A 25,133-nucleotide genomic window follows, 5' to 3' on the forward strand; every position below is an offset into this window, starting at 1 on the left:
TCAAAATGACTAAACCGTACAAATAGCGAAAACCAGAACACTATAATTCGCTAATCAACTCACAACAACTGTGTGAGTTGATTAGCAAATTATAGCGTTCTGGTTTTCACTATTTGTACAGTTTAGTCATTGGTGATGTTGGGTGATGCAGAACATGAATGTAAGAAAAAGTGACTGAGCCCTGGACTGAGGAAGGCTGACTGACGTTTGGTTTCTAGGTGGCATTCAGTTAACATTTGGCAGGTTTATAGAGATTCCTAAATTCAGAACTACTAGAGTACTTGATCCCAGTGTGTGTGTGAAGAGGAGATGCTCGGTCAAGACAAGTGAGGAGCCAATCGTTGAGAAACAGAAAGATATGGATCCCCAGCAGGAGCAAGTACACAGCTACTACTGCCATGATTTTGGTGAACACCCGGGGGGGGTTGAGATGAGGCCGAATGACAGCACTCTGAATTGGAAATGACTGGCTCCCACCCGAAAGTGGAGATATCTCCTGAACTGTTTTGCTATTTATGTGTGACAGCAGGCATCCTGGAGATATATAGAGCACATCCAATCGGCCTTCCTCAGAAGAGGCAAACTGGACTGAACTGTGACCATCCAGTATTTTGTCTGTCTTATGAATTAGTTTATGTGGCTGAGATCCAAAATGAGTTTGAGGTCCCCAGTCTGCTTTGGTACTAAAAAGAACCTGGAATAGACTGGATTCTAAATGGTCGTGGGTTACGGGCTGGATTACTCTTTTTTTCAAGTAACTTTGAAATTTATATGGCTACCAAGTCCCCTGACTGGGTGAAATATTGGGGACTTTCTTCTTTTATTGGGGTGGATGGGAAAAGGGAATTGAATAAACTCTGAATAGTATTCTTAGCACCTAAGAATCTGATGTTGTCATGTGCCAGGCTTGAGGATGGAAAGAAAAACACCTGCCAACTGCCTCCAGAGTACAACAGTCAGGCTACAGGTCATGAGCTCTGAAAGGCTCTCTCAGAGAATGGACTATGAAAGCCTTGATTATGCAGTCTGCTTCTGTCTCTTGTGCATCATCCATCAAAACAACCTCTGCCACAGGGAGGTCTGTCACTTTGGGTTTCATAGAAAGTAATTTGTGATTTGTGGAACTACATCTTCTTTCCCACTCTCTGGTTCCTAGAGAATGTTCTTTGCTGGGTGGAGAAGCGTACTTCCAATATGGAGAGAGTCTTGCCATCTTGTTGGCTCATGGTGAGTGTACCCTTGACTTTTGGGCCAAACAAGGAGGAAACATTATAAGGGGCATTAATAAAGGATGGCTTAAAGCCTTCTACAAAGTCACAAAGCCTCATCCAAGTGTGGCAACACATGGTAATGCCAGGCCCTGCTGCTTTGGCATTACCATCGCCTCCATTAGAGATCAGATGCTTTGCCACAATGGAGGAGGATTGAAGGGTGGAAAGCTGGGAGTCCACTGTTTTCTGAACTTCCACAGGCAACACCCCTGAAAGTAACTTTGTGATCTCTTTTAGTCAAGTTTGTCTGGTAACTCTGTGATCTCTTTTAGTCAAGTTTGTCTGGAATCTTGTTAAGTGGATTAGGTAGATCAGTGATCTAAAGGCAAAAGTCACTGACGAATAGGCCCACTTCAAAAATCTGTCCACTGCCATAGATTTTCTGTTACAGGGATGAACTGACAAGCTTTCTTCTAATGACCCTTTCTTGGTGGCTGCTGCCACCACCACAGCATCCACTGGTGGACCCTTACTACAGCTTAAACTGTTTTTTAGCTGTTTGCTGCATTATTTTAAAATCTGCACTTAAAGTTACTTTTTAGTCGAATTTGATCGAAAGTTTGTTTGTTTGTTTAATTTAACTGTTGAGGCTGCCCACTAAAGTGTGCTAGCCTGTGTAACTGATTTATCACTGCTTCTACATTTTCTGCGTGTTTCTATCAAAAAACAAAAAAACAAAAAAATAATCCTTGTTTTCCCGCCTCTCCTCGACTAGTTTAGACCAGTTTACAGGCATTGCTGTATTCTGGGCTGTGGTGTAGTTCCTGTGTTGTCCATTACCTTACTTGGATAGAAGTAAGTTTCTTTGCTCACCAGTGGGAGTGGGAAGCCTTGAGCAGCCTACCTGTCCCTGTAGGAAGTGACCTCAGCACAAGAGCTGTAGTAATTGGTTGTTTTGGACCTTTTCTAGCTCTTTTATAGTTCCCTGTTTAAAATCCGCGTTTGCACGGCTGCAGCGCCGGTTAAACTTCTTCTGGTCCGCCAAGTCTGCTCTTCAAATTTTCCCTTAAGGAAGCTCTACTCTTAGTATAATCAGACTACTCGCTATATTATAAGCCTAGCACTTGTTTTCAAAACTTCTCTACTAAGTAAGCACTCTCGTACTAAGTAAAGCACTACATCCACCTACCACCCCTGTGAATATCCACTTCCCTTAAAGGCACAGCACTCCCTTATACTGTTCTAGCATGTCGAGTGGTAGATTACTGGCATCCTCTCCAGTTCAGCTGGTTAATCTGGGTATCTTGAGACAATGCTACAATTGTCTCATGTACACAGACAACCCTCTCCTCCTCCCAACAAACACAAATACATGTGAGAGATGCAACTATATAGCCAAACTGGAGACTGAACTCTCTCAACTCAGGGCTGGCATGACCAGACAGGAGGAGATGGTAACCACACACACAACAAACCCAGTCCCACATAGACCTACCACAACTGCAAACCAAACACATAAAAACACAAAGACATACTCGGAGGCTCTAATAAAAAACTTACCAAAACAACAGAGGCTCCCAAAGCAGACATCCAAAAATCCACCACCTCAAAACAAAACACATGCAACACATACTTCAATAAATCAGTGCATCAACCAATCACAGCCCTTAAGGCCAAACACCATGCCTGATACACTAGTAATAGGTGACTCTATAGTCAGACACATTGATTTCCCGCTTACCAGGCTGAAAAAGGAGAGGGTGACTGTGAGCTGCCTATCGGGAGCTAGGATCCGCCACATAACACACGCACTCAGGTCACTCCAAAGCAAGTACAAATATGACTCCGTCATTGTCCATGCTGGCGTGAATGACCTGAGACTTACCTCCCTGGACTACATGAAAAGAGACATAGAGGAGCTCTCCGATTATGTAGCCCAGGCAGGTATGACCCTGACCCTGAGCAGCATCTTGCCCTCACCAAGAATGATGCCACAATACAAAGACAAGATGATCAGCTTTAACAATTGGCTTAAGTACTGGTGTCATTCTAAGGGGATCCAATGTCTGTCTGCCTGGGATGACATGTTGGACAAGCCACGCTGCTTCGCAAGGGATGGCTTACACCTGTCACCACTGGGCTTCGGATATTGGCTAAGGCTCTTGCCACCCCATAGTGCCTTTTTTAGGCAAGGCTCAAAAGACAAACCCACCTCCTTAGAAAACAAAAATGGAAAAAAACTAAGGGTAATGCTGCTCAACGCCAGAAGTCTAAATCTCAAGATGCAGGCACTCGATGCACTCCTCAGCATGGAGAACATCAACGTCTGTGCAGTAACTGAAACCTGGTTCAAGGCTCCTGAGAGCACCCCAGCACTACCAGGCTATACCTCGTATCATGCTTTTCGGCCCCAAAACCCAGGCCGAACCACAAAGGGAGGGGGAGTGTCCATATTCATCAAGGACACCCACACCTCCAGGTTAGTAGCAACACATGAAGCATCAGAGACCATACAGGTGCAACTAACCATAGGCAAAACTGTTGTACAACTGGTAGCATGTTACTGACCACCCTCCCAATCTCAGGAACCCCACTCAGCCTTCCTGAAGACATTGGAGGATATGAATGTATCACAAAATACCATCATACTGGGAGACTTCGACTACCCAAACATAGATTGGGTACATTATTCTAGCCCTAACACCCTAGCCCAAAGGTTTCTGGAATTCATAAATTCAAATGCACTGGAAAGTACAGTTTTGTACCTACCATAAATGTAGATGTTCGAGGATCCACATTGCTGCAGTCCTAACTATTGGGTAGTCCGCTGTCCCAGTCGGCCCGAATACCAAAGTATATGGCTGACGTCGGTCAGCGCATTAGACTGACGCCAGTGCGTCAGGGTACTAATGCGCATGACCGACGCCATATCCTCAGTCTTTTCTTGCCCCAGATGTCAGAAGACCCTAAAAGACAAGGCCAAAACCAAAACTCCAAACATTCCTGCACCAAAAATATGTACAATATATACAAAATTACCAGAGTATAACCTCACCTACACAACCCCCCCTAAACACAGAGGGGACGGAGGGAGGTAAATTGGACTGCAGCAATGTGGATCCTCGAACATCTACATTTATGGTAGGTACAAAACTGTACTATGTTCTTCATTCCACATTGCTGCAGTCCTAACTATTGGGTAGAATCCCAAAGCAGAGGTAAGGGAGGCTGGCAAATCATAAGGAAGCAGGAGCAGACAACATGCCTTGCAAAATAGCTGTGGCAAAACCAGCCCTAGATTTAGAGTAGAGAGGAAGGTGATAATGCCTAGAGAAAGTATGCACTGAACTCCAAGTAGCTGCCTCCAAAATATCCTTAGTTGCCACCCCCCTTAGAAATGCTGTTGAAGTGGCAGTAGCCCTAGTGGAATGAGGCCTAATCCCAGCTGGAATCTCCTTGCCATGATGGGAATAACAAAATGCAATGCAAAACCCAATCCACTTAGAAATAGTTTGTTTTGACACAGGCTTGCCCTGAGAACTCAAAGCAAAAGAAACAAACAACTGCTGAGACTGCCTAAAATCCTTAGTCCTGCTTAAATAATAACGCAATTGCCTGTGTACATCTAAAGTGTGCAAAATCTTTTCCCCTTTATTTTGGGGATCTGCATAAAAAGTAGGCAAATGAATAGTTTGGTTTAAAGCCACACTAGAAACCACCTTAGGCATAAAGGAAGGATTAGTACGTAGTGATACCCTATCCTTATGAAAAATCAAAAAAGGCTCTACCGCCATAAGGGCCTGCAATTCAGAAACCCTTCTTGCAGAAGTAATGGCCAACAAAAAGCAGTCTTCCATGACAAGTATTTCAATTCAGCAGTAGCCGCAGAGGCTCAAAAGGTTGTAGAGTAAGTTTCTCCAACACAAAATTGAGATCCCAAGCAGGAGTAGGAGCTCTACGGGGGTCTTATATTCTTTGCCCTCTAAGAAATTGCTTGAACAAAGGATGCGAAAACAATGGTGGGTCACAATCATAGTGAGCTGAAATTGCTGCAGCATGAATCTTAATGGAAGAGAAAGACAAACCTTTGTCCAATAACTCAGTAAGATATTGAAGAGCCACACTCAAATTAGGCTCAGAAATCTCCAAATTGTTTGCTGCACTCCAAAATAAAAATCTCTTCCATTTTTCTGCGTACACTTTCCTTGTACTAGGTCTTCTGGCTTCCATAATCACATTTAAAACTTGTTGAGGAAGTTGAGACCTGCTGTGTTTCAAAACAGAATATGCCAGGCTGTTAGATGAAGAGAGTGAAGCTTGACATTGAGCAGGTGACCGTCCCTCTGAGACAACAGGTGTGGAATCAAAGGTAAAGGCCATGGAGGCTTCCTTACCAGACTCCTCAGTAATGGGTACCAGTGTTGCCGAGGCCAATCTGGAGCTATTAAAATCATCCTTGGCTTGTCTTGTCTGACCTTTAGGAGCACCTTTGGGAGAAGAGGCAGAGGTGGAAAGGCATACACATGAAGATTTTTCCAACTGAAAGAAAGAGCATCCACTTTCCAAGCTGTGTGATGAAACCTCTTTGTGCAAAACTTTGGCAGCTGGTGGTTTAGTGGAGAAGCGAACAGATCTATGTCTGGAGTTCCCATGACACTGTCAATTTTCAAATACATGAAGATCCAGTTTCCACTCGTGGGGATCCATGATTTGTCTGCTTAACACATCTGCTAAGGAGTTCTGTGCTCCCGGCAGAAACCTTGCCTGAAGAGTTAGTTGCAAGCTGAGCGCAGTCTCCCATAAAATCATTGCTTGCCTGCACAACGGGTAAGAATGTGTTCCCCCTTGTTTGTTGATGTACCACATGACAGTTGTGTTGTCTGTTAGAATCAACACCTGCCCTGGAAGAAGTAACTCCTTGAAAGCCATTAATGCAAACTGGACTGCTAACATCTCTTTCATGTTGATATGTAGATGCTGTAGTCTGGCAGGCCACTTGTCTTGTATCCACTTTCCATTTAGATGAGCTCCCCAAGCAATGTCTGAGGCATCTGTCGTTAGAATCTGACTCGCCTCTGGCCGGGTCACAGAGAGTCCCTTGTTTAGGTGACATTCCTGAGCCCACCACAAAAATTCCTTTTGAATGCAAGGTATTATTTGAATGACAGTGCCCAGATCCTGGCAGTGCTGTGTCCATACATTTTTGAGATACCATTGCAGCTTCCTCATATGCAGTTTGGCATTGGGAAGCACCAGAATACAAGATGCCATGAACCCTAAGGCTTGAAGGACTGTCCTTGCAGTCAGCCCGGACTGAAGAGATAGTTGATGGAAGTAACTGGAAAGATTCTTTTGTTTGTCCGGGGTTAAAAAGGCCATCTGGGCTGCTGTATTCAGTCTCACACCCAGAAAGCACATGTCTTGAGAGGGTACTAGACTGGACTTTATTTCGTTCACAGAATACCCTAGGCATCTTAGCACTGCTATCACAAATTCCAAATGCTGTAAAAGGTCTTCCTTTTCTTGAGCCAGAATCAGGCAGTCGTCCAAGTAAGGATAGATTTGAATTCCTTTTAGCCTGAAGTAAGCTATCACTGGAGCCAGAACCTTTGTGAATACTCTGGGCAGTAGATAAGCCAAAGGGCAATGCAGAGAACTGATAATGAGAATTTCCAGCTCGAAAGCAGATACTTCCTGCAACTTAGTCTGATAGGCACATGAAGGTAAGCTTCCTTGAGATCTAAAGTTACCATCCAGTGATCTTTGCCCAGCAGAGGTAAAAGCTGTTGTAACATCAACATTTTGAACTTGGGAATGTCCAGATAAGTGTTGAGGATAGATAAATCCAAAATTGGTCTCCACGTGTTCCCCTTCTTTGGTACTAGGAACAGGCGAGAATAAAATCCTAGGCCCCTTCCTGGCACAGGAACTGGCTGAATGGCCCCTATTTGGAGCAACAGAGAAATTTGCTTGTGAGCCTCTTTTCTTTGTAGAGGAGGAATGTCTGGCATGCCTTTGAAAGGAGGCAAGGTATGGAAGTAAAACCTGTAACCGTGGTGAATGATATCCAAAACCCATCTGTCTTGGGTAATTAAATCCCAATTTTCTTTGAAAAGAGCCAGCCTTCCTCCCAAAGGTGCTGCCAGGCGAGAATGTACTGGCAGCTGAAAAGGTAGGTCATTGGGTCTGTTTACGAAAGGACTGACCCCTGCCCTCACCAGAAGACTGAGCAGGTGAACTCCCTGTTCTAGGCCTAAAAGAACCTTGAGCCCTGCCCCTACCACGTCTAGACCTACCCCTAGACTGGGAATCATAAACAGGATATGTCCAGCCCTTAGTAGGCCAATTTCTACTAAACTTCGGAGGCTGAACCTGCAAAAAATCCTTAACAGTTTGCATAGACTTAGCCTTGTCCTCCATTTTCTTTAAAACTGTTTCCACAGGCGAACCAAACAACACATCAGACTGTAAAGGAGCATCCAAAATCCTTGTTTTAACATGCTCAGCTAAATTCTGATCCCTCAACCAGGCGTGCCTACGAAGAACAGAACCAGTGGCAGCCACCCTCGAGGAGGCCTGCACAGCATCAAAACCACACTGCAAGGAATGCTTACCCACCTGTTCAGACACATGAACTAAATCCTGCAACTCTTTACACTCAATACCTTCTGCCAGAGCATCCACCTTAGACTTCAATTGTGAAAGGAGATAATTCTGATATTTTAACATGTGAAACTGACAATTCAACGCCCTCATGGCTAAAGTGGAAGAAGTATACACTTTCTTTCCCCATCTATCCAAAGCCCTTGCCTCTTTATCAGGAGGAACAGGATTTTTAACAACAGAAGCCTTCACACCTTTAGGCCCCTGAGAGACAGTTTCGGGTCTGCCCTAGGACCCTTAAAAGATACTTATGAGCTTCAGGCACCCTATAGTACCTATCCGGTTTAACTGGGGCAGGAGGCAAAGAATCAGGATTCAGGGAAGCCTCTGCAAAACATCTTCCACCACATTCAGAACAGGAGGTATAGCTAAAGGCCTATGCTGGGGTAAAACAAGAATTCCCTAAGCCTCTTCCTGGAATCAGAGAAATCTTGACCTTCCCATTTAAAATGCTCCCTCATGGAATGCAGAGTCTCTGAAAATGAAAAATCCTCAGGAGGAGAAGCTGAAGGAGTAGAATCATCCACATCAGAATCAGAATAAGGAGGATACTCCTGCAAGTCTTCAGCCGAAGACTCAGAAGCCTCCGAACATTGCTCAAAACTCTCAAACTCAGGTTCCACCCTAGGCCTCTTATCAGAAGGGGGCATAGAACCTCTAATCATAGTAATCAAATCCTCTGCAATTTTAAGCATATGTTTCTTAGGCAAAGACCCTGAAGCACTAGGAGAAACCCCCACTGAAGCTAAACTAGGCCTGCCTCTCAAAGAAGCCTTGGAAACAGAAGGGGAGGCTCTAACCACCTTAGGAAGAGAGGGAAGAACAGCCACCTGAGAAGCCCCTTCAGCCTGGCCTACTTCCTGAGAGGACACATCCTGTAACAGTAAAGTCTCTCCCTGAGACTCCAAAGAAACTCCTGGCAGAACCTCCGGCTCCACTGAGCCTTCTAAAGAACCGACGTCCGGGACTGTCGGTTCTTCCACTCTAGGCTTTGCTACTTTGTCCTTGCGCTTTTGGCGGGCGTCGGAGCATCCGACGGCATTTTATAATTACAACGCTTCCCAAAAACTAACCTGGCACAGTCTAACCTTCTCTTAATAGTGCGTTTGTTAAATCTAGCACAAGAGCGGCATCCAACAACGTTGTGCTCAGGCCCTAAACAAGGTATACACAAAGTATGGTAATCCCTATGAGGTATCTGTTTCCCACAAGAAATACAGTTATTCACTTTTTCTGACATCCGGTTAAATACTGAGGCAAGAAAAAAACAAAATATTCCCCAACGGGGTACTTAGCCAACTTTGATTCGGTCTGAAACTCTGACTTCAGAAACTTTCAGAACGCCAACCTGCACTCGCAAAACTGCTTCTGCATCGGACCATGCGGCAAAAAAGACTGGGGATATGACGTCGGTCATGCGCATTAGTACTCTGACGTACTGACGTCAGTCTAATGCGCCTTGACCGACGTCAGCCATATACTTTGGTATTCGGGCCGACTGGGACAGCGGACTACCCAATAGTTAGGACTGCAGCAATGTGGAATGAAGAACATCAACTAGTCACCTCTCCCACTAGGGGAGATAATATACTAGACCTGATCATCACAAACATGGGGACAAAATGCTCCACACCGGAGGTATACCCCTCAATAGTGAGATCTGACCACAAACTAATCCCCCTGGATATACATATCCCACCTCCACCCCCAGCACAAAAGACCACAGTGAAAAACTTCTCAAAAGCAGACTTCACTCTTCTTAAGACTGAGATGGTATCCTTTAAGCCCACTGGGCCAGTGGATACCACATCCCACAATGCCGAATCCTTCACAAATGCTTTCTATGGACATCTCCAAGAATGCATGGATCATGCAATCCCAAATAAATCCAAGTCCCTCTCCACCAAAGGCAAGCGTCCTGTCTGGTGGACCTCAGCCATTAACAAATTGTATAACAAAGAAGGAAGCTACTGCGTCAGAGCAAAATCCCATAAAGGGAAGACATCTCTGATCAACATTAGCAGAAAACTACGTTCTCTCATAAAACATCCAAGGCCAACTTTGAGAGAAAAATCGCTAAGGACACTAAAGATAACCACAAAGCCTTCTTCAGCTATGTCAGAAACCTGGTAGGAAACCCTCAGATATGCTCAGAGTTAGTTCACAACAACAAAAATACACTGAACCCACAGATATTGCCAACATTCTGGCTGACAGGTTCAGTGCAAATTTCTCTCTCCCTCACCCCCAAAAGAAGAAATACTTATCCCAGCTGAATGTAATCTCCCTGTCATCTCAGATGTCCAAGTGAGAACCGCCCTCAACAAAGCTAAAACACAGCATCAATGGGACCTGACGGTATCCCGGGTTGCGTGCTACGTGAACTCCAAGAGGAGCTAAACCTGCACATAAAAATGCTATTTAACCTTAGCCTTACTACAGGATATGTACCTGAACACTGGCGTACAGCAACAGTGGTCCCACTCCACAAAGGGGGTACCTCTACAGACCCTGGGAACTAACACCCCATAAGCTTAACCAGCCTGGTCTGCAAAGCTATGGAAAGAATCATTATGGAACTCATAAACAGAGACATAGGGGACCTACAGACACTTGACCCCACCCAGTTTGGCTTTGTAAAGGGCAGATCCTGCCTTTTGAACCTTGTTGACTTTTTCGAAACAGTCACTAGAGCCATTGATGAGGGCAAAGCAGTCCATACAGCCTACCTGGACTTGGCTAAGGCCTTCGACACAATACCCCACTCAGGCATCATAGATAAGCTCAACAGCTTAAATGTAAACCCTTATGTCACTAGATGGGTTGCAAACTGACTAAAGGACAGAACCCATAAAGTTAAAATCGCTGGAGCAATGTCAGACTCAAAGCCAGTCTCAAGTGGTGTCCCACAGGGATCTGTCCTGGGACCCCTCTTGTTCGGCATTTATTTCTCAGATGTTAAAGCAAACATGGGAGGGTTGTGGCTGACAAAGTTCGCAGATGACTGCAAACTAGGCGCCATAGTCGATACACTAGCGGACACATACATCCTACAAAAAGGCCTCACAGAAACGGTCAACTGGTGCCGGAGTCACGGCCTTAAACTAAATGCCAAAAAATGTATAGTCATCCCCTTTGGGAAAAACAAAGTACCCACAAATTATCACATAGACAGCAACCCACTGAGTACGGAAAAAGTAATCAGAGACCTAGGGACCCAAGTCGACAGCGACCTCTCATTTGACACCCACGTTGCCAAAGTGGTTAGAAAAACATTCTACTTTGCACACCTCATCATGAAGGGATTCACATCCAGATCCAAGGATGTCACTGTACCCCTATACTCCTCCCTCATCAGACCCATGATTGAGTACAATGCCCCATTTGGTATGTACCTCACCCGGCATTTGCAACAGCTGGAGAGACCACAAAAGTACCTCACCAAGAGGATCAAGGGTCTCCAACATATGTCTTATTCTGCCAGACTAAAGAAACTTCAGCTCGATTCAGTAGCATACCGCCTGCTCAGAGGTGATCTCTGCCTGACGTACAAGGCCATGTCCAATCAGGATCTGATGGACATGCTCCATCTCAAAAAATCCAAATCCATCAGGACCACGAGAGCTAAAGACTTAAACCTTGGCACAAGTATGAATAGGACATGCTGGAGGGACAGATTCATAACCCAGAGGCTTCCCATGCTTTGGAACAAGATCCCAATTCATATTAGGCAGAGTCCCTCACTGACTCTCTTCAAGAGAAATCTTGATGAGTGGATGGGAGATCGTAAGTTTACCCCAGGGGTCACATCTGTGTCACTGCTAGACAGGGGCACAGCAAACTAATTCTATTATATAAGGGGACCTTCGCTGTGTCACTACTAGACAGAGGCACAGTATTCTAAATTTATTCTGTACATTTTTGTACCATTTCATGGGGTGGCAAAAGCCACATCACTATGGCTAGGCTTACAAATGCCCCAGGGCAGATAGCCTAGTACTAAACTATGAAACTACAGTGCTTCCTGTCAGTCAGTGCAGATAGTATTCAGTTGGCTGTCTTAGGGATGGGCTCCACCACATAAGGGTCCATCTACGCCTGTTCAGCCACAATATCGATAAGTGGGTCAATGGGAGGTATCACTCAGGGCGATGTTGGTCCAAAACCAAAGGCCTCCAAGAATGCCGACTCATCCGGTGAAGGGTCTTGGGACAACTAACCCCCTCTCTGTTTCATTAATTCTAGAATACAACTGAATATGACATCTTCAGAGAGGAAGCAGGGGGAGCCCTCCCCTTTCTCTAAGTCAGCATCTTCGATGAATGACTAAGGTAAAGAGTCTAGGTGCTTCTGCTTACATGTTTGTTTTCTGGGGACACCTTCTGGAGGAGCAGTACAAGGGTTAGAATTGGACAGGGAGTAAATGAAGCAAACTTCCTCAGAAGCCCTTGGTTCCAGCTGTCCTTGTCAGACAGGATGAAGAGGCAAAGAAACAGACTGCAGATGGGGTTTGGGTGGAACCAAACTAGATGAAGCTACCTTGTCTTTGGTATTTGCCAAAAGCCTCAAAGGCTGAGACTGCCACCAGAACTGATGTCCTCCTCTGTCTGAAGAAAAAAGAGGTAAACCTCTGCACCAAGGAGCTCCATTCCCGAGAATCTCAGTGTCTCCTGGAAGTCAGCACCAAAGCTTTAGCTCTTAGTCTCATCTCAATTCAAAGGCATCAGAATCAAGAGAGGCAGGGAGACAGTCGGCAAAGATGCAAGCAGCTCAGGCATCAACAAAGTTGCTACTGTTCCAGGTGGATTCATTGATACCAAAACCGATCATCAGGTTGGTATGGATTCTTGTAAAGGAGGGGTAAGTTGGCCAACACTCAGTACCTTCCCAGGATATAATGCTGCTATAACCCCAAGCTGTAACTATGTTCTCAAGAATATCCTCATCATCCTGATGATGCTGAGTTCTGTGAGAGTTCTTGATGATTTAGTGGGTGATGCTACTGATGGTGGTCGAGAATACCTACTTTCTTGTAATATCAGTTACTGGAGTCTGGAAATCACCAGTCCCAGCAGGTAACTGGTATGTGGAAAGGTGATTTGTCCCAAGTAGTTGTAATATCCGACCTTCTGGGCAATTTGGGGTTGGGGCCAAGCGAGGCTGTTGGCTCTGGAGACCTTTTTCTTTGATGTTTTAGATGCAGACTTGCTCCTTTCCTTCTCTCTTTTGCCTTTTTCTTCCTTATCTTTCTCTTGGGCCTTCAACTTAGACTTTTCTCTTTTAGAAGAGGAGGAAGGTGAAGAGGATGCCCTTCTCTGTGCGGAAAGGAGTCCCTTTACAATGAGTTTGTCCCTTCTGGTTTGGAGGGCCCTTGCACTGAAAGCTGCAAAGAATTGGCATTCAATGTCAAGATGTGTGGCACCAAGACAATATACACATTTGGAGTGTGCAACCTGCAATGGAAGTTTGTGCCCACACTCCAAGCATTTTTTTTTAAATCCAGTCAACTAACTCCAAAATTTTGACTGCCCAGAAACAAGAAGAAAATCGAGCAGCTAGACTGTCAAACTTTGACAGTAACTTTAGTTTTAATTCTCTTTTTTAAGTATCGGTAAATGAATAAGTTACTGTATAGAACAGAGGCTTAACGCCTTAACTGTAATGTTAGTTAACTCAGTAACTAACTAACCTTTCAGAAACTATCTAAACTTTAGCTAACACCAACTAAGTTCAAAATAAGAGTAAAAACTCTCATGGTAAGAGAGGAGAGGCAGTGACAATAAGTAAAAAATAGCCTACTGTTGAAGACAGCTCTACTCACATCCAAAAAGTTTGAGCTGCAAATGAAATCTGAGCACCTTAGGTACAGCCTAGGGAATTGTGTGTATGGCAGGAGTAGGATCTCTAGATCTGATAAGCTTCAAAGTCGGTACCGAGTTCAGATCTCACTGGATCAGACAACCCATATGTTTGAATGGACAAAAATAGACAATGTTGGATCTTCAATTAAACAACTATCTACCTAATCATTTTTTTCTCTGTTTTTAGAAGAGGAGGTAACAACTAAGAAAATGAAAGTGTGAAACATTACATCAAAGCAACTGGCACTTAGCTTGATAATAGCTTTGTAGAATGCATCTAACCCTGAAGAGTGGCAAACAAGATCTGAACAGATTCAAGCATGCAGTGCATCATTACTCAGGCATATCTCCAAATTACCATGTCAGAGGCAGCCAGCTGGCAGATGGAACTACAGCAACATTTGATGCCATGCTTCCCACAATACAAGTGTTTTATGAAATAGTTTACACAACCTTAGACTTATGGAAATGTCTGAGAGGGTTTCTACAACTTCCTTCTTTTGCTTCAGAATGAGAATGTCTCTTTGATACTACTGCATTTGCATTTCATAAATGATGACCTGGATGACCAAGATGGATGATGTATAAACTTTTTTTTGTCAAACCTGTCCAATAACCAATTTACTTTATCATTAGGAAGGATGCTGTTCGCTAGACCAAACTTCAAAAATCAAGATTAATGTATAGGCATGGGACAAGTGTCCATACATGCCCACCATCAAACCCTATATTTCATGAAACCACAACTATTAAGTTTTTTAAAAATATCCAAGGTATCACATCTCTTCAGTATATAAAGTAAACCAAAGGCTAATCTGTATCATGTAACTGCATCCAGAGGGATAACAGCAAAACTGTCAAAATGAATTCTGAACATGTACTTTCACATTCGCAGTGGCGCAGCGGTAGCGTTGTTGCCTCACAGCAAGAGGTTCTCCCGTTCGATTCTCAGCTGGAGTGCGGGGAGTGCCTTCTGTGTGGAGTCTGCATGTCCTCCTCACGGTTGGGTGGGCGTTCGAAAGACATGCGTAAATGGGCGTGCCTTCGCTGAAGGTTGAACGTCAAGCTGGCACCTCGGCGTTCGTCATAATCTACTGCCAGTCATTAGCGGACCGGAGTTCCGCTGTGGCGACCCCTAACCGGGAAAAGCCGAAAGACAACAACAACAACTTTCACTTGCCACCAACCAAGTAAAACACACTGGACTTTCAAGGGGCTAAAGGTTAATAATAAACTTCTAGTAAAACACCAGGACAGCAGCTGGCTTATGCTTATCCATTTCTAGCAAATCCAGACACCATTTGTGAGAATCAGATATCTCCTCTGATCCTCCCCTGAATTGTTCCCTAATAAGATTATGTCCATTTCACCACTTTGATCACACAGACAGAAGCTGGGAGTGGTGCCATCATCCACAGTAAAGGTCAGCATCATATGCTTAGCCCTACTAACATTCCCTGGTGAATTCTGCAAATGAGCATGTGTTCAGTATGCATCATACATGTTGTCCCAATTTGCAGTGTTTAAGCATATTATGAACAGGCATGGGTCATGATCCACCCCTTCGACCATTCATATCCCCCCCAAGTATGTATGCTCTATTCACACCCTTTTCTAGCATGTATTCCGTCATAAAACTTAAGGGATTCATCAAAACAGGTACAGTCAGGCAGCACGAAGACAGAGAAACTCTACCTCATCTGTGTCAATAATGCATCTGCCTGGAGTACTGTAAAGTTCTGATCCTCCTCCTCCTTGACATCCCAGACAGACAAGGGGTCTGGTGAGGAAATTAATTTCATCTCAGTGGAAGGAAAGGTACCTGAACTGCGCTCTCCACAGTAAGGACAGCTGTGAAGCCAGCACTTTCTTAAGCAAATGCATTTCACTGCAAGTGTTTTTGCAATCAAAATAAACCAAGCAGGTTTCTGGGGATGGTTGACTATTCCACAGCACTATAAGCTACAGGTTCAATCAGCTTAAATTTTTGTTTACAAACAACTACTAGTTGAACTGAAGGTAAAGGTTCAGGTGCACATACAGAAGGAAGGACTGGTGCAGAAAGGGAGGGCCTTCCCCTATAACCTATGCCATATAGTGGCATAACATAATAAGGAACTGAGTGGCATGAGATGTTTACTAACACACAGTAGCAACATATTGGCCATTTGTGAAATTATTAGGAAGAATTGGAAGATTTTAACTTCAGATGATAGCCTAAGACACATTGTTAGTGATGTTCCCAGATTCACTTTCAAGAATAAGTTGAATCTAAACAATTGTTATGTCACAAAGAAGATACTGTTCCACATAGCCTTAAGATGGGCACTTTTCCATGTAGAAGTTGCACAGCATGTACTTATACAGACACAAGCAACTGTTTCAAACATCCTATAACTGGTTGGACATACAAATTAAAGACATATGTGGATTGTAATACTAAGAACATAGTATATGCAGCTACTTGTGACAGCTGCCCAAGATTTTATGTTGGGAAAACCAACAGGCCTTTTAAGGAGAGCATTCTGCACCATCTTAGTGATATCAGACTTAATGGGCAGACAAATGCTTTGTCACAGCATATGCAAAAGTATCTTGGACATACATTCTCCTTCCTAGCCTTGGAAAGAGTACTAGATAATATAGAGATCTATCAAATAAAACTAAAGTCTTGGAAACACGCTGGAGAGCTGATTTATAGGCAGACAGGAGCCCTGGCCCTAATTGGAGTGGTGCCTTTAAAACCTATATTGAAAAGCAAGAAGGTCAAGATGACTTGATTGAATTAGTAACAATATAAAAAAAAGGGAGGAGTTTTTGTGTGAACAGGATCTAATGAAGGCATAGCCGAAAGCACTCATCCTGTTTGTGAGGATTTACATTCTGTTTTTGAAGGATTTTATCTGTTCATTATTAAATTGTGCTGGTTTTATTTTGATTTTATCTGATGAACACGCATTCTGCTCTCTCTTCGTGGTGATACTGCAGCTCTTTTGTTTAGTCTTCAGTCATTGTTTTAGCACTGCAGTCTTCAGTAGTTAGTGTTTTTTGTTTGCTTGTTTTGCTAACAGACTATGGAGGGACTTCAACAGTTAGAAGCACAATGGGAATAGGCATTGTAGGTGGGAGCCTTAATAGTTAAAAACACAGTAAAAACAGATGCTTGAGCCAGAGGCTTTGACAGTTATAACCGCAGTGGAAACAGGTGCTAGAGCCGGAGGCATTCCTGAGCATACCTCCTCAAAAATGGAACCCACAGGTCTCAGTTGGAGATTGATGAGGTTTCTAAGGCCTCGTGGAACCTGCTTGCTTCTCTAGAAATTAAATTCCTATTTTTTTCTATTTATCTGTGGTGCTCCTAACTCCTCCCCTAGTGGCTGATATATGCACTAGAAGATGCAAGGATTCGTTAAATCTTTTCATGAGAAATAGAAGCATTTTCGCATGCTCCCCTGTGAAGGTCACTCCATAGTTGTGGCTTAGCAGAACCAACTGCTCATCCCCACCCTATATGTTGCATGTCATGTACCTGTACCTCCAACAGGTGTTGGTACTGCAGTGCACTAGACCTAAATCCTCTATCCTAGGATGATCTTGCTGGTATCAGCCCCTTAACTACTATCTCCCATCTGGGTAACTAATCAATCCAGGGTCATCTAAGTTGGGAATTATGGTATTGGTTTCACTTCCCTGTGTCATATAGCTCAGCTGATACACAAACACATACATTTGTTGTCGCATTTATAGAAGTTCCTTCAGGCTAAGGGATTGAAGGAACAGACATCCCTCGGAAAAACAACTAGAGCTTATGGTGCTCTAGGAGAACCTTCGGGTTTACAGTCCTACATTTAATGGTCTTTTTCTTCACTCCTTGTAGACAGAAACAGGGAGATCCTCCTCCATACAGAACAGACACTAAAGGTAGAAGTCCTTCAGTGAGATCTGTCAACTACAGGCAGGCTGGCGTGTTGGCAATTTTTTTTCTTGGGATACCAACAGACTCAGAAAAATGTCAAGATTATACTAAAAGTAAGTAAAGTACATAAACTTTACACTTATATGAAAAAGTAGCAACAGGCACTCACAATCCTGTAAGAAAAGCATTTCTCCAATGGGTACTTAATGTGGAATTCAGCTGGATAAGAAAGAAAAATTTTTGCCCACACACCATAATTGTAGATGTCTGAGTAGATCAATGTTGCAGTACTAATCCTTGGGATTTCCTGCAGTGCAGAAGCCAGTGAATGGCCCAATTTCCAGAGCTTTAGCATCATCCTACTCCAACAAACACTCAATGACTAAAGTTCGGATGTCATGGAATAATGAGGGCATCCGTCAGCACCATCGTCAGGTCTTTTTAACCCTAGAAAAATAGTTTGATGCCTGAGGACCACACAACCTCCGCAGCTGTCTGGTCTTGGTTGTGAATGCAAAGGAGAAGGAAACATAAGTATAACTGGGATGAGACAAAAGGATTATATGTAGAGACAGAGATGTTGAGGGGCAGGAGAGTAGTAGTATATACTGCAGCACTGATCTACTCAAACATCTACAATTACTAAGTGGGACACAACTGTACTATGGTTTTCGTAGTCAGTGTTACAGCAGCAATCCTTGGGAAGGTTCCTAAAGCTACTGAGGGTGGAGGAGATTACTGTAGGTTTAGTAAATAATATTTTGTAAGACAGCAGCATCAAACCCTGCCAAGGCCATGAAGACCTGTCCTAAGTTAGAGTGTTTAGTAAAGATGTGAACAGAATTCCAAAAGGCTGCCTCTAGGATGGTTTGAGTGGAACTTCTTCAAGGAAAGCAGTGGTAGTTGCCCCATGCCTGGTGGTAGAGGCTCTGATGTTGCCAGGTAGAGGTTTTCCATGGTGTGGGTAAAAGAATCTGATGCCTAGTACTAATCTAAGAATCTATGATGCAGTTTGCAATCCATTTAGAGATGGTTTACTTTGAAAGGCTTGCCCTGTTTTCCCTCTGTGAAGGATATCAATAATTAGTTTTGCCCTGTCCATAGTTTTTGTTCTGTCCAGGTAGTACCTGATCTGTTTGTGGACATCCAGCGAGTGGAGGATTCTTTCTGCTTTCTTCTCTGGGCTTGGGAAGAAGACTGCCACATGGGTAGTCTGGTTAAGGCTGAGTTCTGTAATTACCTTGGGCATGAAAGATGGGTTTGTTCTGAGGGCTACTGTGTTCCAGTAGAAGACAGTGAATGGCTCTATACACATGAAAGCTTGCAGTTCAGAGACTCTTCCAGTTGTAGTGACAGCAATAAGGAAGGTGGATCTTCCAGGTGAGCATATTGAGAGGTGCAGTAGCAATCGGTTCAAAGGGTGGCAGGGTTACTTTTTCCAAAACATAGTTTAGGCCCCATGCTGGAATGGGGTCCCTTCTGGGAGGTCTCAAATGAATCAAACCTTTTAGAAACTGTTTCATGTGAGGATAAGAGAAGAGTTGTGGAGAAATCTGCAAGCAAGCTGAAATATTAGAAGCGTGAACCTTTGTGCTGGAATAAGAAAGGCCCCTGTTCAAGCAGGTGTGAAAGGTAAAGCAGTACTGAACCGACACCCGATTGAGCTGAAATAGAGTTTTGGCCATGACACCAGGTGGAACATCTCTTCTGGTGTTAGGCTTTCTTGCCGCCTTTAAAATAGACAGCGCGTCTTTTTAGTAAGGCATCAAGGTGGGTGTCAAGACCCAATCCTCCAGGCAGCTAGATTGATAGATGCCAGGTTGGGGTGGAAGAGCGATCCGATTTGGCGGAGAAGGTCTATGTCTTAAGGGAGCATGTGAAACCTCTCCTCACGGAGGGCGGGGAGAAGAGAGAACCAATGCTGTTTGGGTCAGAGGGGGTTACCAATATCATGCTGGGCCTATTGATCCTGATCTTTGTAAGTACCCTTGGAATCAGAGGATAGGGTCCATGTGAAGAAGAAGGCATCTACTTTCCAGGCTCACTCCTGTTGTGTGCTGGAGCAGAATCTTCAAAGTTGTGTTATGGAGACAGGCAAAAAATGGTCTATAGAGGGGATTCCACACAGAGTATGAGATTCAGGAATAATTTCCTTTTCAATACCCATTCACTTGGATCTAGTAAGTCCCTACTCAGGGAGTATGCAAGAAGATTGCTATGGTCTAGAATGTAAGATGCTATGACAGTGATCCCAAAGTCTTGAGCTAACATCAAGATCTTAATGGTAAGGCTGCATGGTGGGTAAGACAAGGTCCCTCCTTGTTTATGTACCACATGACTCTAGTACTTTCTCTCCAGATTTGCAGAGTTCCTGGGCTTAAATGTTGTCAGACAGCTTTTATAGCTAGGAAGACTGCTAGTATTTCCTTTGGACTGATATGCAATTTCCACTGTTATGCGAACCAAAACCCCTGCACCCTGAGCAGCCTTAAGTAGGGTCCCAAACCTACGTCTGAGCTGTCCTTTGCAATGGACCTGTCTGCCTGAGACTGCATGAAGGTTGCTCCACCGTTCTTTTGTATGATGTCCTTCCACCATAGGAGTTCCTTCTTGAAACACAGGAACAAGAGTAGAAAGGTTTCTAGCAGCTGAGAGTGTTGTTCCCTGACATTTTTGAGAAACTACTGGAACTTCCTCATGTGTAGTTTTACTAAAAGGACCATCATGATACATGAAGCCATGCACCCTAAGATCCTTAAGAACTCTCAGGCCAAGATAAGTTATTTTGTGAGTACGCTGTTAAAATAATCTGTCAGGAATCCCACCTACTCCTGACGGAGATGCACTTTCTGTTGGATGGAATCTATCAGGGCACCCAGAAACAAGATCCTTGTTTGGGGTGCTATCTGAAACTTTTATATGTTTAATGTGACGCCCACCTTTGGGAAGCAGTCTACAAAGGTCTGTAGGGCACCCAGGGTCTCTGAGATTGATCTTCCATGGATGAGACAGTTGTCTAGGTAGGAAGAGATGTGTACACCCAGCATTCTGCAATGTGCACAGCACAAAACTGGAAGTGGGAGCCTGAGGCTACGAATTGTAAATATCTTCTATGACAATTACTATGGGAACATGAAAGTAAGCGTCCTTTTAGGTCGATAGTGACCATGGTGGTGTCCTGAAAAATCAAGAGTAGCCGCTTTTGCAAAGTAAGCATCTTGAATTTTTGGACATAAAGGAACTTATCTGGCTTTGAAAGATCCAGGATAGGTCTCCAGGTTCTCTCTTTTTCCTGGGACCAGGAAGACCATTAAATAAAAGCCTTTTCCCTCTTATTTATTTATTTGTTTATTTATTTATTTATTTCAATTTGATGACCGGGAAGTCCACTGGGCCAAGAGCAGCCCATTTTCAGTGGAGGCCCAGGGAGAAAAGCTCCAAGTAAAATTCAGTACAGTATTTACATGTTACAAGATGCACACAGTATTGAAAAAATATATAGTATGCAAAATATACAGTGGGGAAAAGCCCCAAGCAGAACTGAATACAGTATTTACATGTTACACAATTTTGAAATTGTACAGTATGCAAAATATACAACATATAGTTACTGAACATAATAGTTCAGGTACACTGTGAGGGATGAGAGAGCATACAGTTGCTGTAAAGAGAAGTACATCAAGGTAGTGGACGGTCTTGTACATTGAGCACTGGGAAAGTAGCATACATGTGATGAGAAGCAGAGGGCTGGAAATATTTACATATAGATATTGGACATAGTAGCTTAGGTGCACATTGAGAGTTGAGAGAGCATACAGGTACTGTAATTAGTAGTACATTATAGGTAGTGTACAGTCTTATACATTGAGCATTGAGAAAGAAGCATACATGCACTGGCACAGTAGTACATACGTGGTAGGGAGTGGATTCCCAGGGTGAGGGATAGTATATAAGTTATGGAATAGTAAGGAGGAGAGGGAGAGAGGGTAGGGGGCCAGAAGAGAGGAGGAGGGGAAGCAGCATATAGTCACAACTGTTCTTTGTGTCAGGTATGCTCTTTGGTAGCACCCAGTTTCTGTGGCTGTTCTATTTGCCATCTTCTGGAATGCCTTGGTCTTTTTACATGAGGAGACCTCCACTTGTCTTGTCTATGTGGAAAGGGCCAAGGTTTAGAGGGGTAGTTTCTACTGTACCTCGGGTTTAGGGACAAGTAGAATTCTTTAACAGTTTTAATCCATTTGCTTTTTTTTACCTAGTTTTCCAAAGACTTTTTCAGCTGGAGGTCCAAATAGGAACTCTTTGTCTAGTGGGGCATCCAATAACTCTGCTTTTACTTGGTCTGGCAGTGGCCGACTACTGAGCCATGCATGTCTGTGGATAACAATCTGTGGCAGCTGCTCTGCAAGAGGCAAGGCATCATAGCCACATTTCAAGGAATGTCTGGCTACTTGTAGAGCTTCTAAAGCTATGTCCCGCACTTCTTTGTACAAGGTTCCATCTGACATGGAATCAAGTTTTGCAGAGAAGACATAGACACAGTCAAATTCTATTTAGTGCTTTCATTCTTCTTTAATATTTCACACAAAAACTTCATCAGAATCTAAAACAACTGAACTGTTTAAAAATGGTGCCCAAACAGTCATGTGGTATGCAAACAACCAATCAATGTCTGTCTATAGGTAATAGCAGGTTAAGGAAAGTGCCTGAACCAAAATACATTATATCAAATTTAAGGCAGAATGGATACTATTTAAAACTTTAGTTCTGACACAAGGCATTTAACGTCAATATGATCATTGAGTCCAGGGTATTTGTCAGCTCTTAACCTGATCTGCCAGCAAGATTCTTGGCACTCATGGGATAGGAATGAATTGGTCAACAGGAAACCACCATCCTCCCACCAGGGATGAATGAGCTAGCATTAGCTGCTTAATTCCCACCATCACCAGCCCTGCTCTTTCAGCTCATGAATCTCTACTCAGATTTGAGTTGTCTAGGTCACACTCAGGGCTTTACCATCTACACCAGAGCTTGACAATATCCTTACTGATCTTCTAGTAAGTGAGAAACTCTCTCCAGGTAAGTGATATGAAATCTCATAAAACTAGACAAATATCAAATAACAGAAGTTTTGCAAATAAGATGTCACTTAAGTCACTTAAACAAAAGTGCTACACATTAAAAAAAAAAAACAAAAACACAGAAGAATACCTTCCAAAACAGCTAAATAATGTACAGCAATAGAGGAAGACGTTAATGAATTTTATGAAATACAATATACTTACACTAGCTCAAAAAACTCAGACAGCATCATACAGGAAAATCCATTCTTCTGGTGAAAATGATAAATGTATACATGTATGTTAAGGAGCAAAATGAGTTGCAGCATATACCTTGTCCTCTGGGATTCCTCCTCAGAAGTTAGAAGGACAAATGAAAATTACAACTGCATGTTCAACATTAGAGCTATTATTTTCCAAACAAGGCTGTTAACCCTACTACTGCAAACCACGGATATGCTGAAAGTTGTATATAAACAAACATACACTCTGTAAGACTCAAAATAGAGCAGAATCCATTTTCTTTTTATCAATTTTGACATTATATAGGTTCATAGGTTATAGGTTCATAGGTTAGTACTAGGCTAACTGCCCTTGCGAGCCATTTTAAGCCTAGCCAATTATCCTCTGTGAGATTCAAACCCTGCACCTTGTGTTTGTAAGGCAAACACCTTAATCATTAGGCCACCCTCCCAACCTACCTACTATGATGATATCCATCATAGTATCCCAAAACCAAGCCTAGCCTCCACTATGCATTCAAGATTAAAACAGGTAGTGTCTCCACAAGCTCACCCCTACCAACCTGACAGAAAATAAGTCTGGGGGTGGGGGGTGACACAGTACGTAGTCTAAAGGTAGTACATCATAAATGTCAGCCAAATTACTGCCTTTGCATCTTCCTCCCTAATTCAGCTCTGGCAGCAATCACTTGGCTCTCCAAAGCAAGTACACTAATCAAACAAGACCACAGTAGCAGAAAGTGAATGGGCCCTCGGTGTCTTCTGATCTTTCCTTTAGTTAGCCTCCAGAGCTCCTCGGGGGCTGGTTCCAAACATGCACAGAGACAGAACACAACCAAATACAGTTACTACTTCCCCAGATACTCATGAAGAAATGAGCAGTTCTTTTTCAGTACACCTTCTATGACAACTTGTTTGAAATATTAACAAATGCCTATCTTTGCTGGTGTAGGTGTTTAACATCCCAATAGTGCAGACAGACTGCTATAGTTAAGATCACTTAAAAAAGGCAAGAAGCTTATGTTAAGCAAACATAAATGCACTCCCAATTTTGTCCTCACTGAATGTACCAAGCAAGAAATGGAAAATAAGGAAATGTCACTCAGGAGCATTATTAATATGTTTAATGTGAAATATCTGTCCATTAACTTATTCAGGCATAAAGCTGCCACCCGTCCCGTTATCAACAGGACACTCACAGGTTGAGCTGCCCGCTGTGGAAAATAGTGGGACTTGAAAAGTCCCGCTTTTCACGATCACACTGAATTGCCATAGAAAAGCCACAATTACTTCCAGCTTTTCCACGGCAATTCAGTTACGTCACCAACCCGGACCAGCAGGCAGAGCTATTCCCTGTTAGGTCTGGGTGCTTTAAATCATGCAGCAATTGGCTGCAAATCATAAAGGGGGTGGGGACTGGGACAAGTAGAGCCCTGTAAAGGTCGCAACTGTAGAGCAGTTTGTTTTTAGTGCTTCTACAGCCGTAAATTTTTTTTTTTAAACTAGCCAGCTAACCATCCATTCATCCAGCTATCCACTCATCCAGCCAGCAGTCTAGCCATCCATCCATTTAGCCAGCCAGCAGTCCAGCCATTTATTCATCCAGCCAGCAATCCAGTCATCCATTCATCCAGCCAACAGTCCAGTCATCCATTCATTCAGCCAGCAATCCAGCCATCCAGTCATCCATCCAGCCATTCATCCATCTTGCTGCTACTCAAACCAATCAGCTAGCCACTCCAACAGCCAAGCCAGCTAGCTAGCCACTCCAGCAGCCAGCCAGCTAGCTAGCTAGTCACTCCAGCAACCAGCAGGCCAGCTAGCCACTCAAGCAGCCAACCACTCCAGCAGTCAGCCAGCTAGCTACCCACTCCATTCATCCAGCTATCCAGTCACCCATCCAGCCATTAATTCATCTGTCCAGCCATTCATCCATCCAGCTGCTACTCCCACCAACTAGCTAGCCACGCCAGCAGCCAGCTAGCTACCCACTCCAGCAGCCAACCAACCAGCTAGCTTAGCCACTACAGTAGCCAACAAGCCAGCTAGCCATTCCAGCAGCCAGCCAGTTCTTGTTCCCATAACAGTACCTCCTTCACCACTCCTGTGGTGATGTCATAGTAGAGGGTGTAGTCAGTGTCATATTGGCCACACTCCCATGTCTCAGTCTGGCCCTCTTA

General features: G+C 43.6%; 1 protein-coding gene across 2 annotated transcripts in view; it reads right to left on the reverse strand.

Moving 5' to 3' along the window:
• The window catches only part of LOC122798555 (autophagy-related protein 9A-like), a 1,089,020-nt gene that overhangs the window by 788,096 nt on the left and 275,791 nt on the right, over positions 1–25,133 (reverse strand). For both annotated transcript variants that reach the window (XM_044067609.1, XM_044067608.1), the window contains exon 4: positions 22,937–23,001. In XM_044067609.1, coding sequence (XP_043923544.1) covers positions 22,937–23,001 — 65 coding nt within the window. The remainder of the gene's footprint in view (positions 1–22,936; positions 23,002–25,133) is intronic.

Source organism: Protopterus annectens, chromosome 3.part1, assembly GCF_019279795.1.
Source record: "Protopterus annectens isolate FY-2018-M chromosome 3.part1, PAN1.0, whole genome shotgun sequence".
Taxonomy (NCBI): Eukaryota; Metazoa; Chordata; order Ceratodontiformes; family Protopteridae; genus Protopterus; species Protopterus annectens.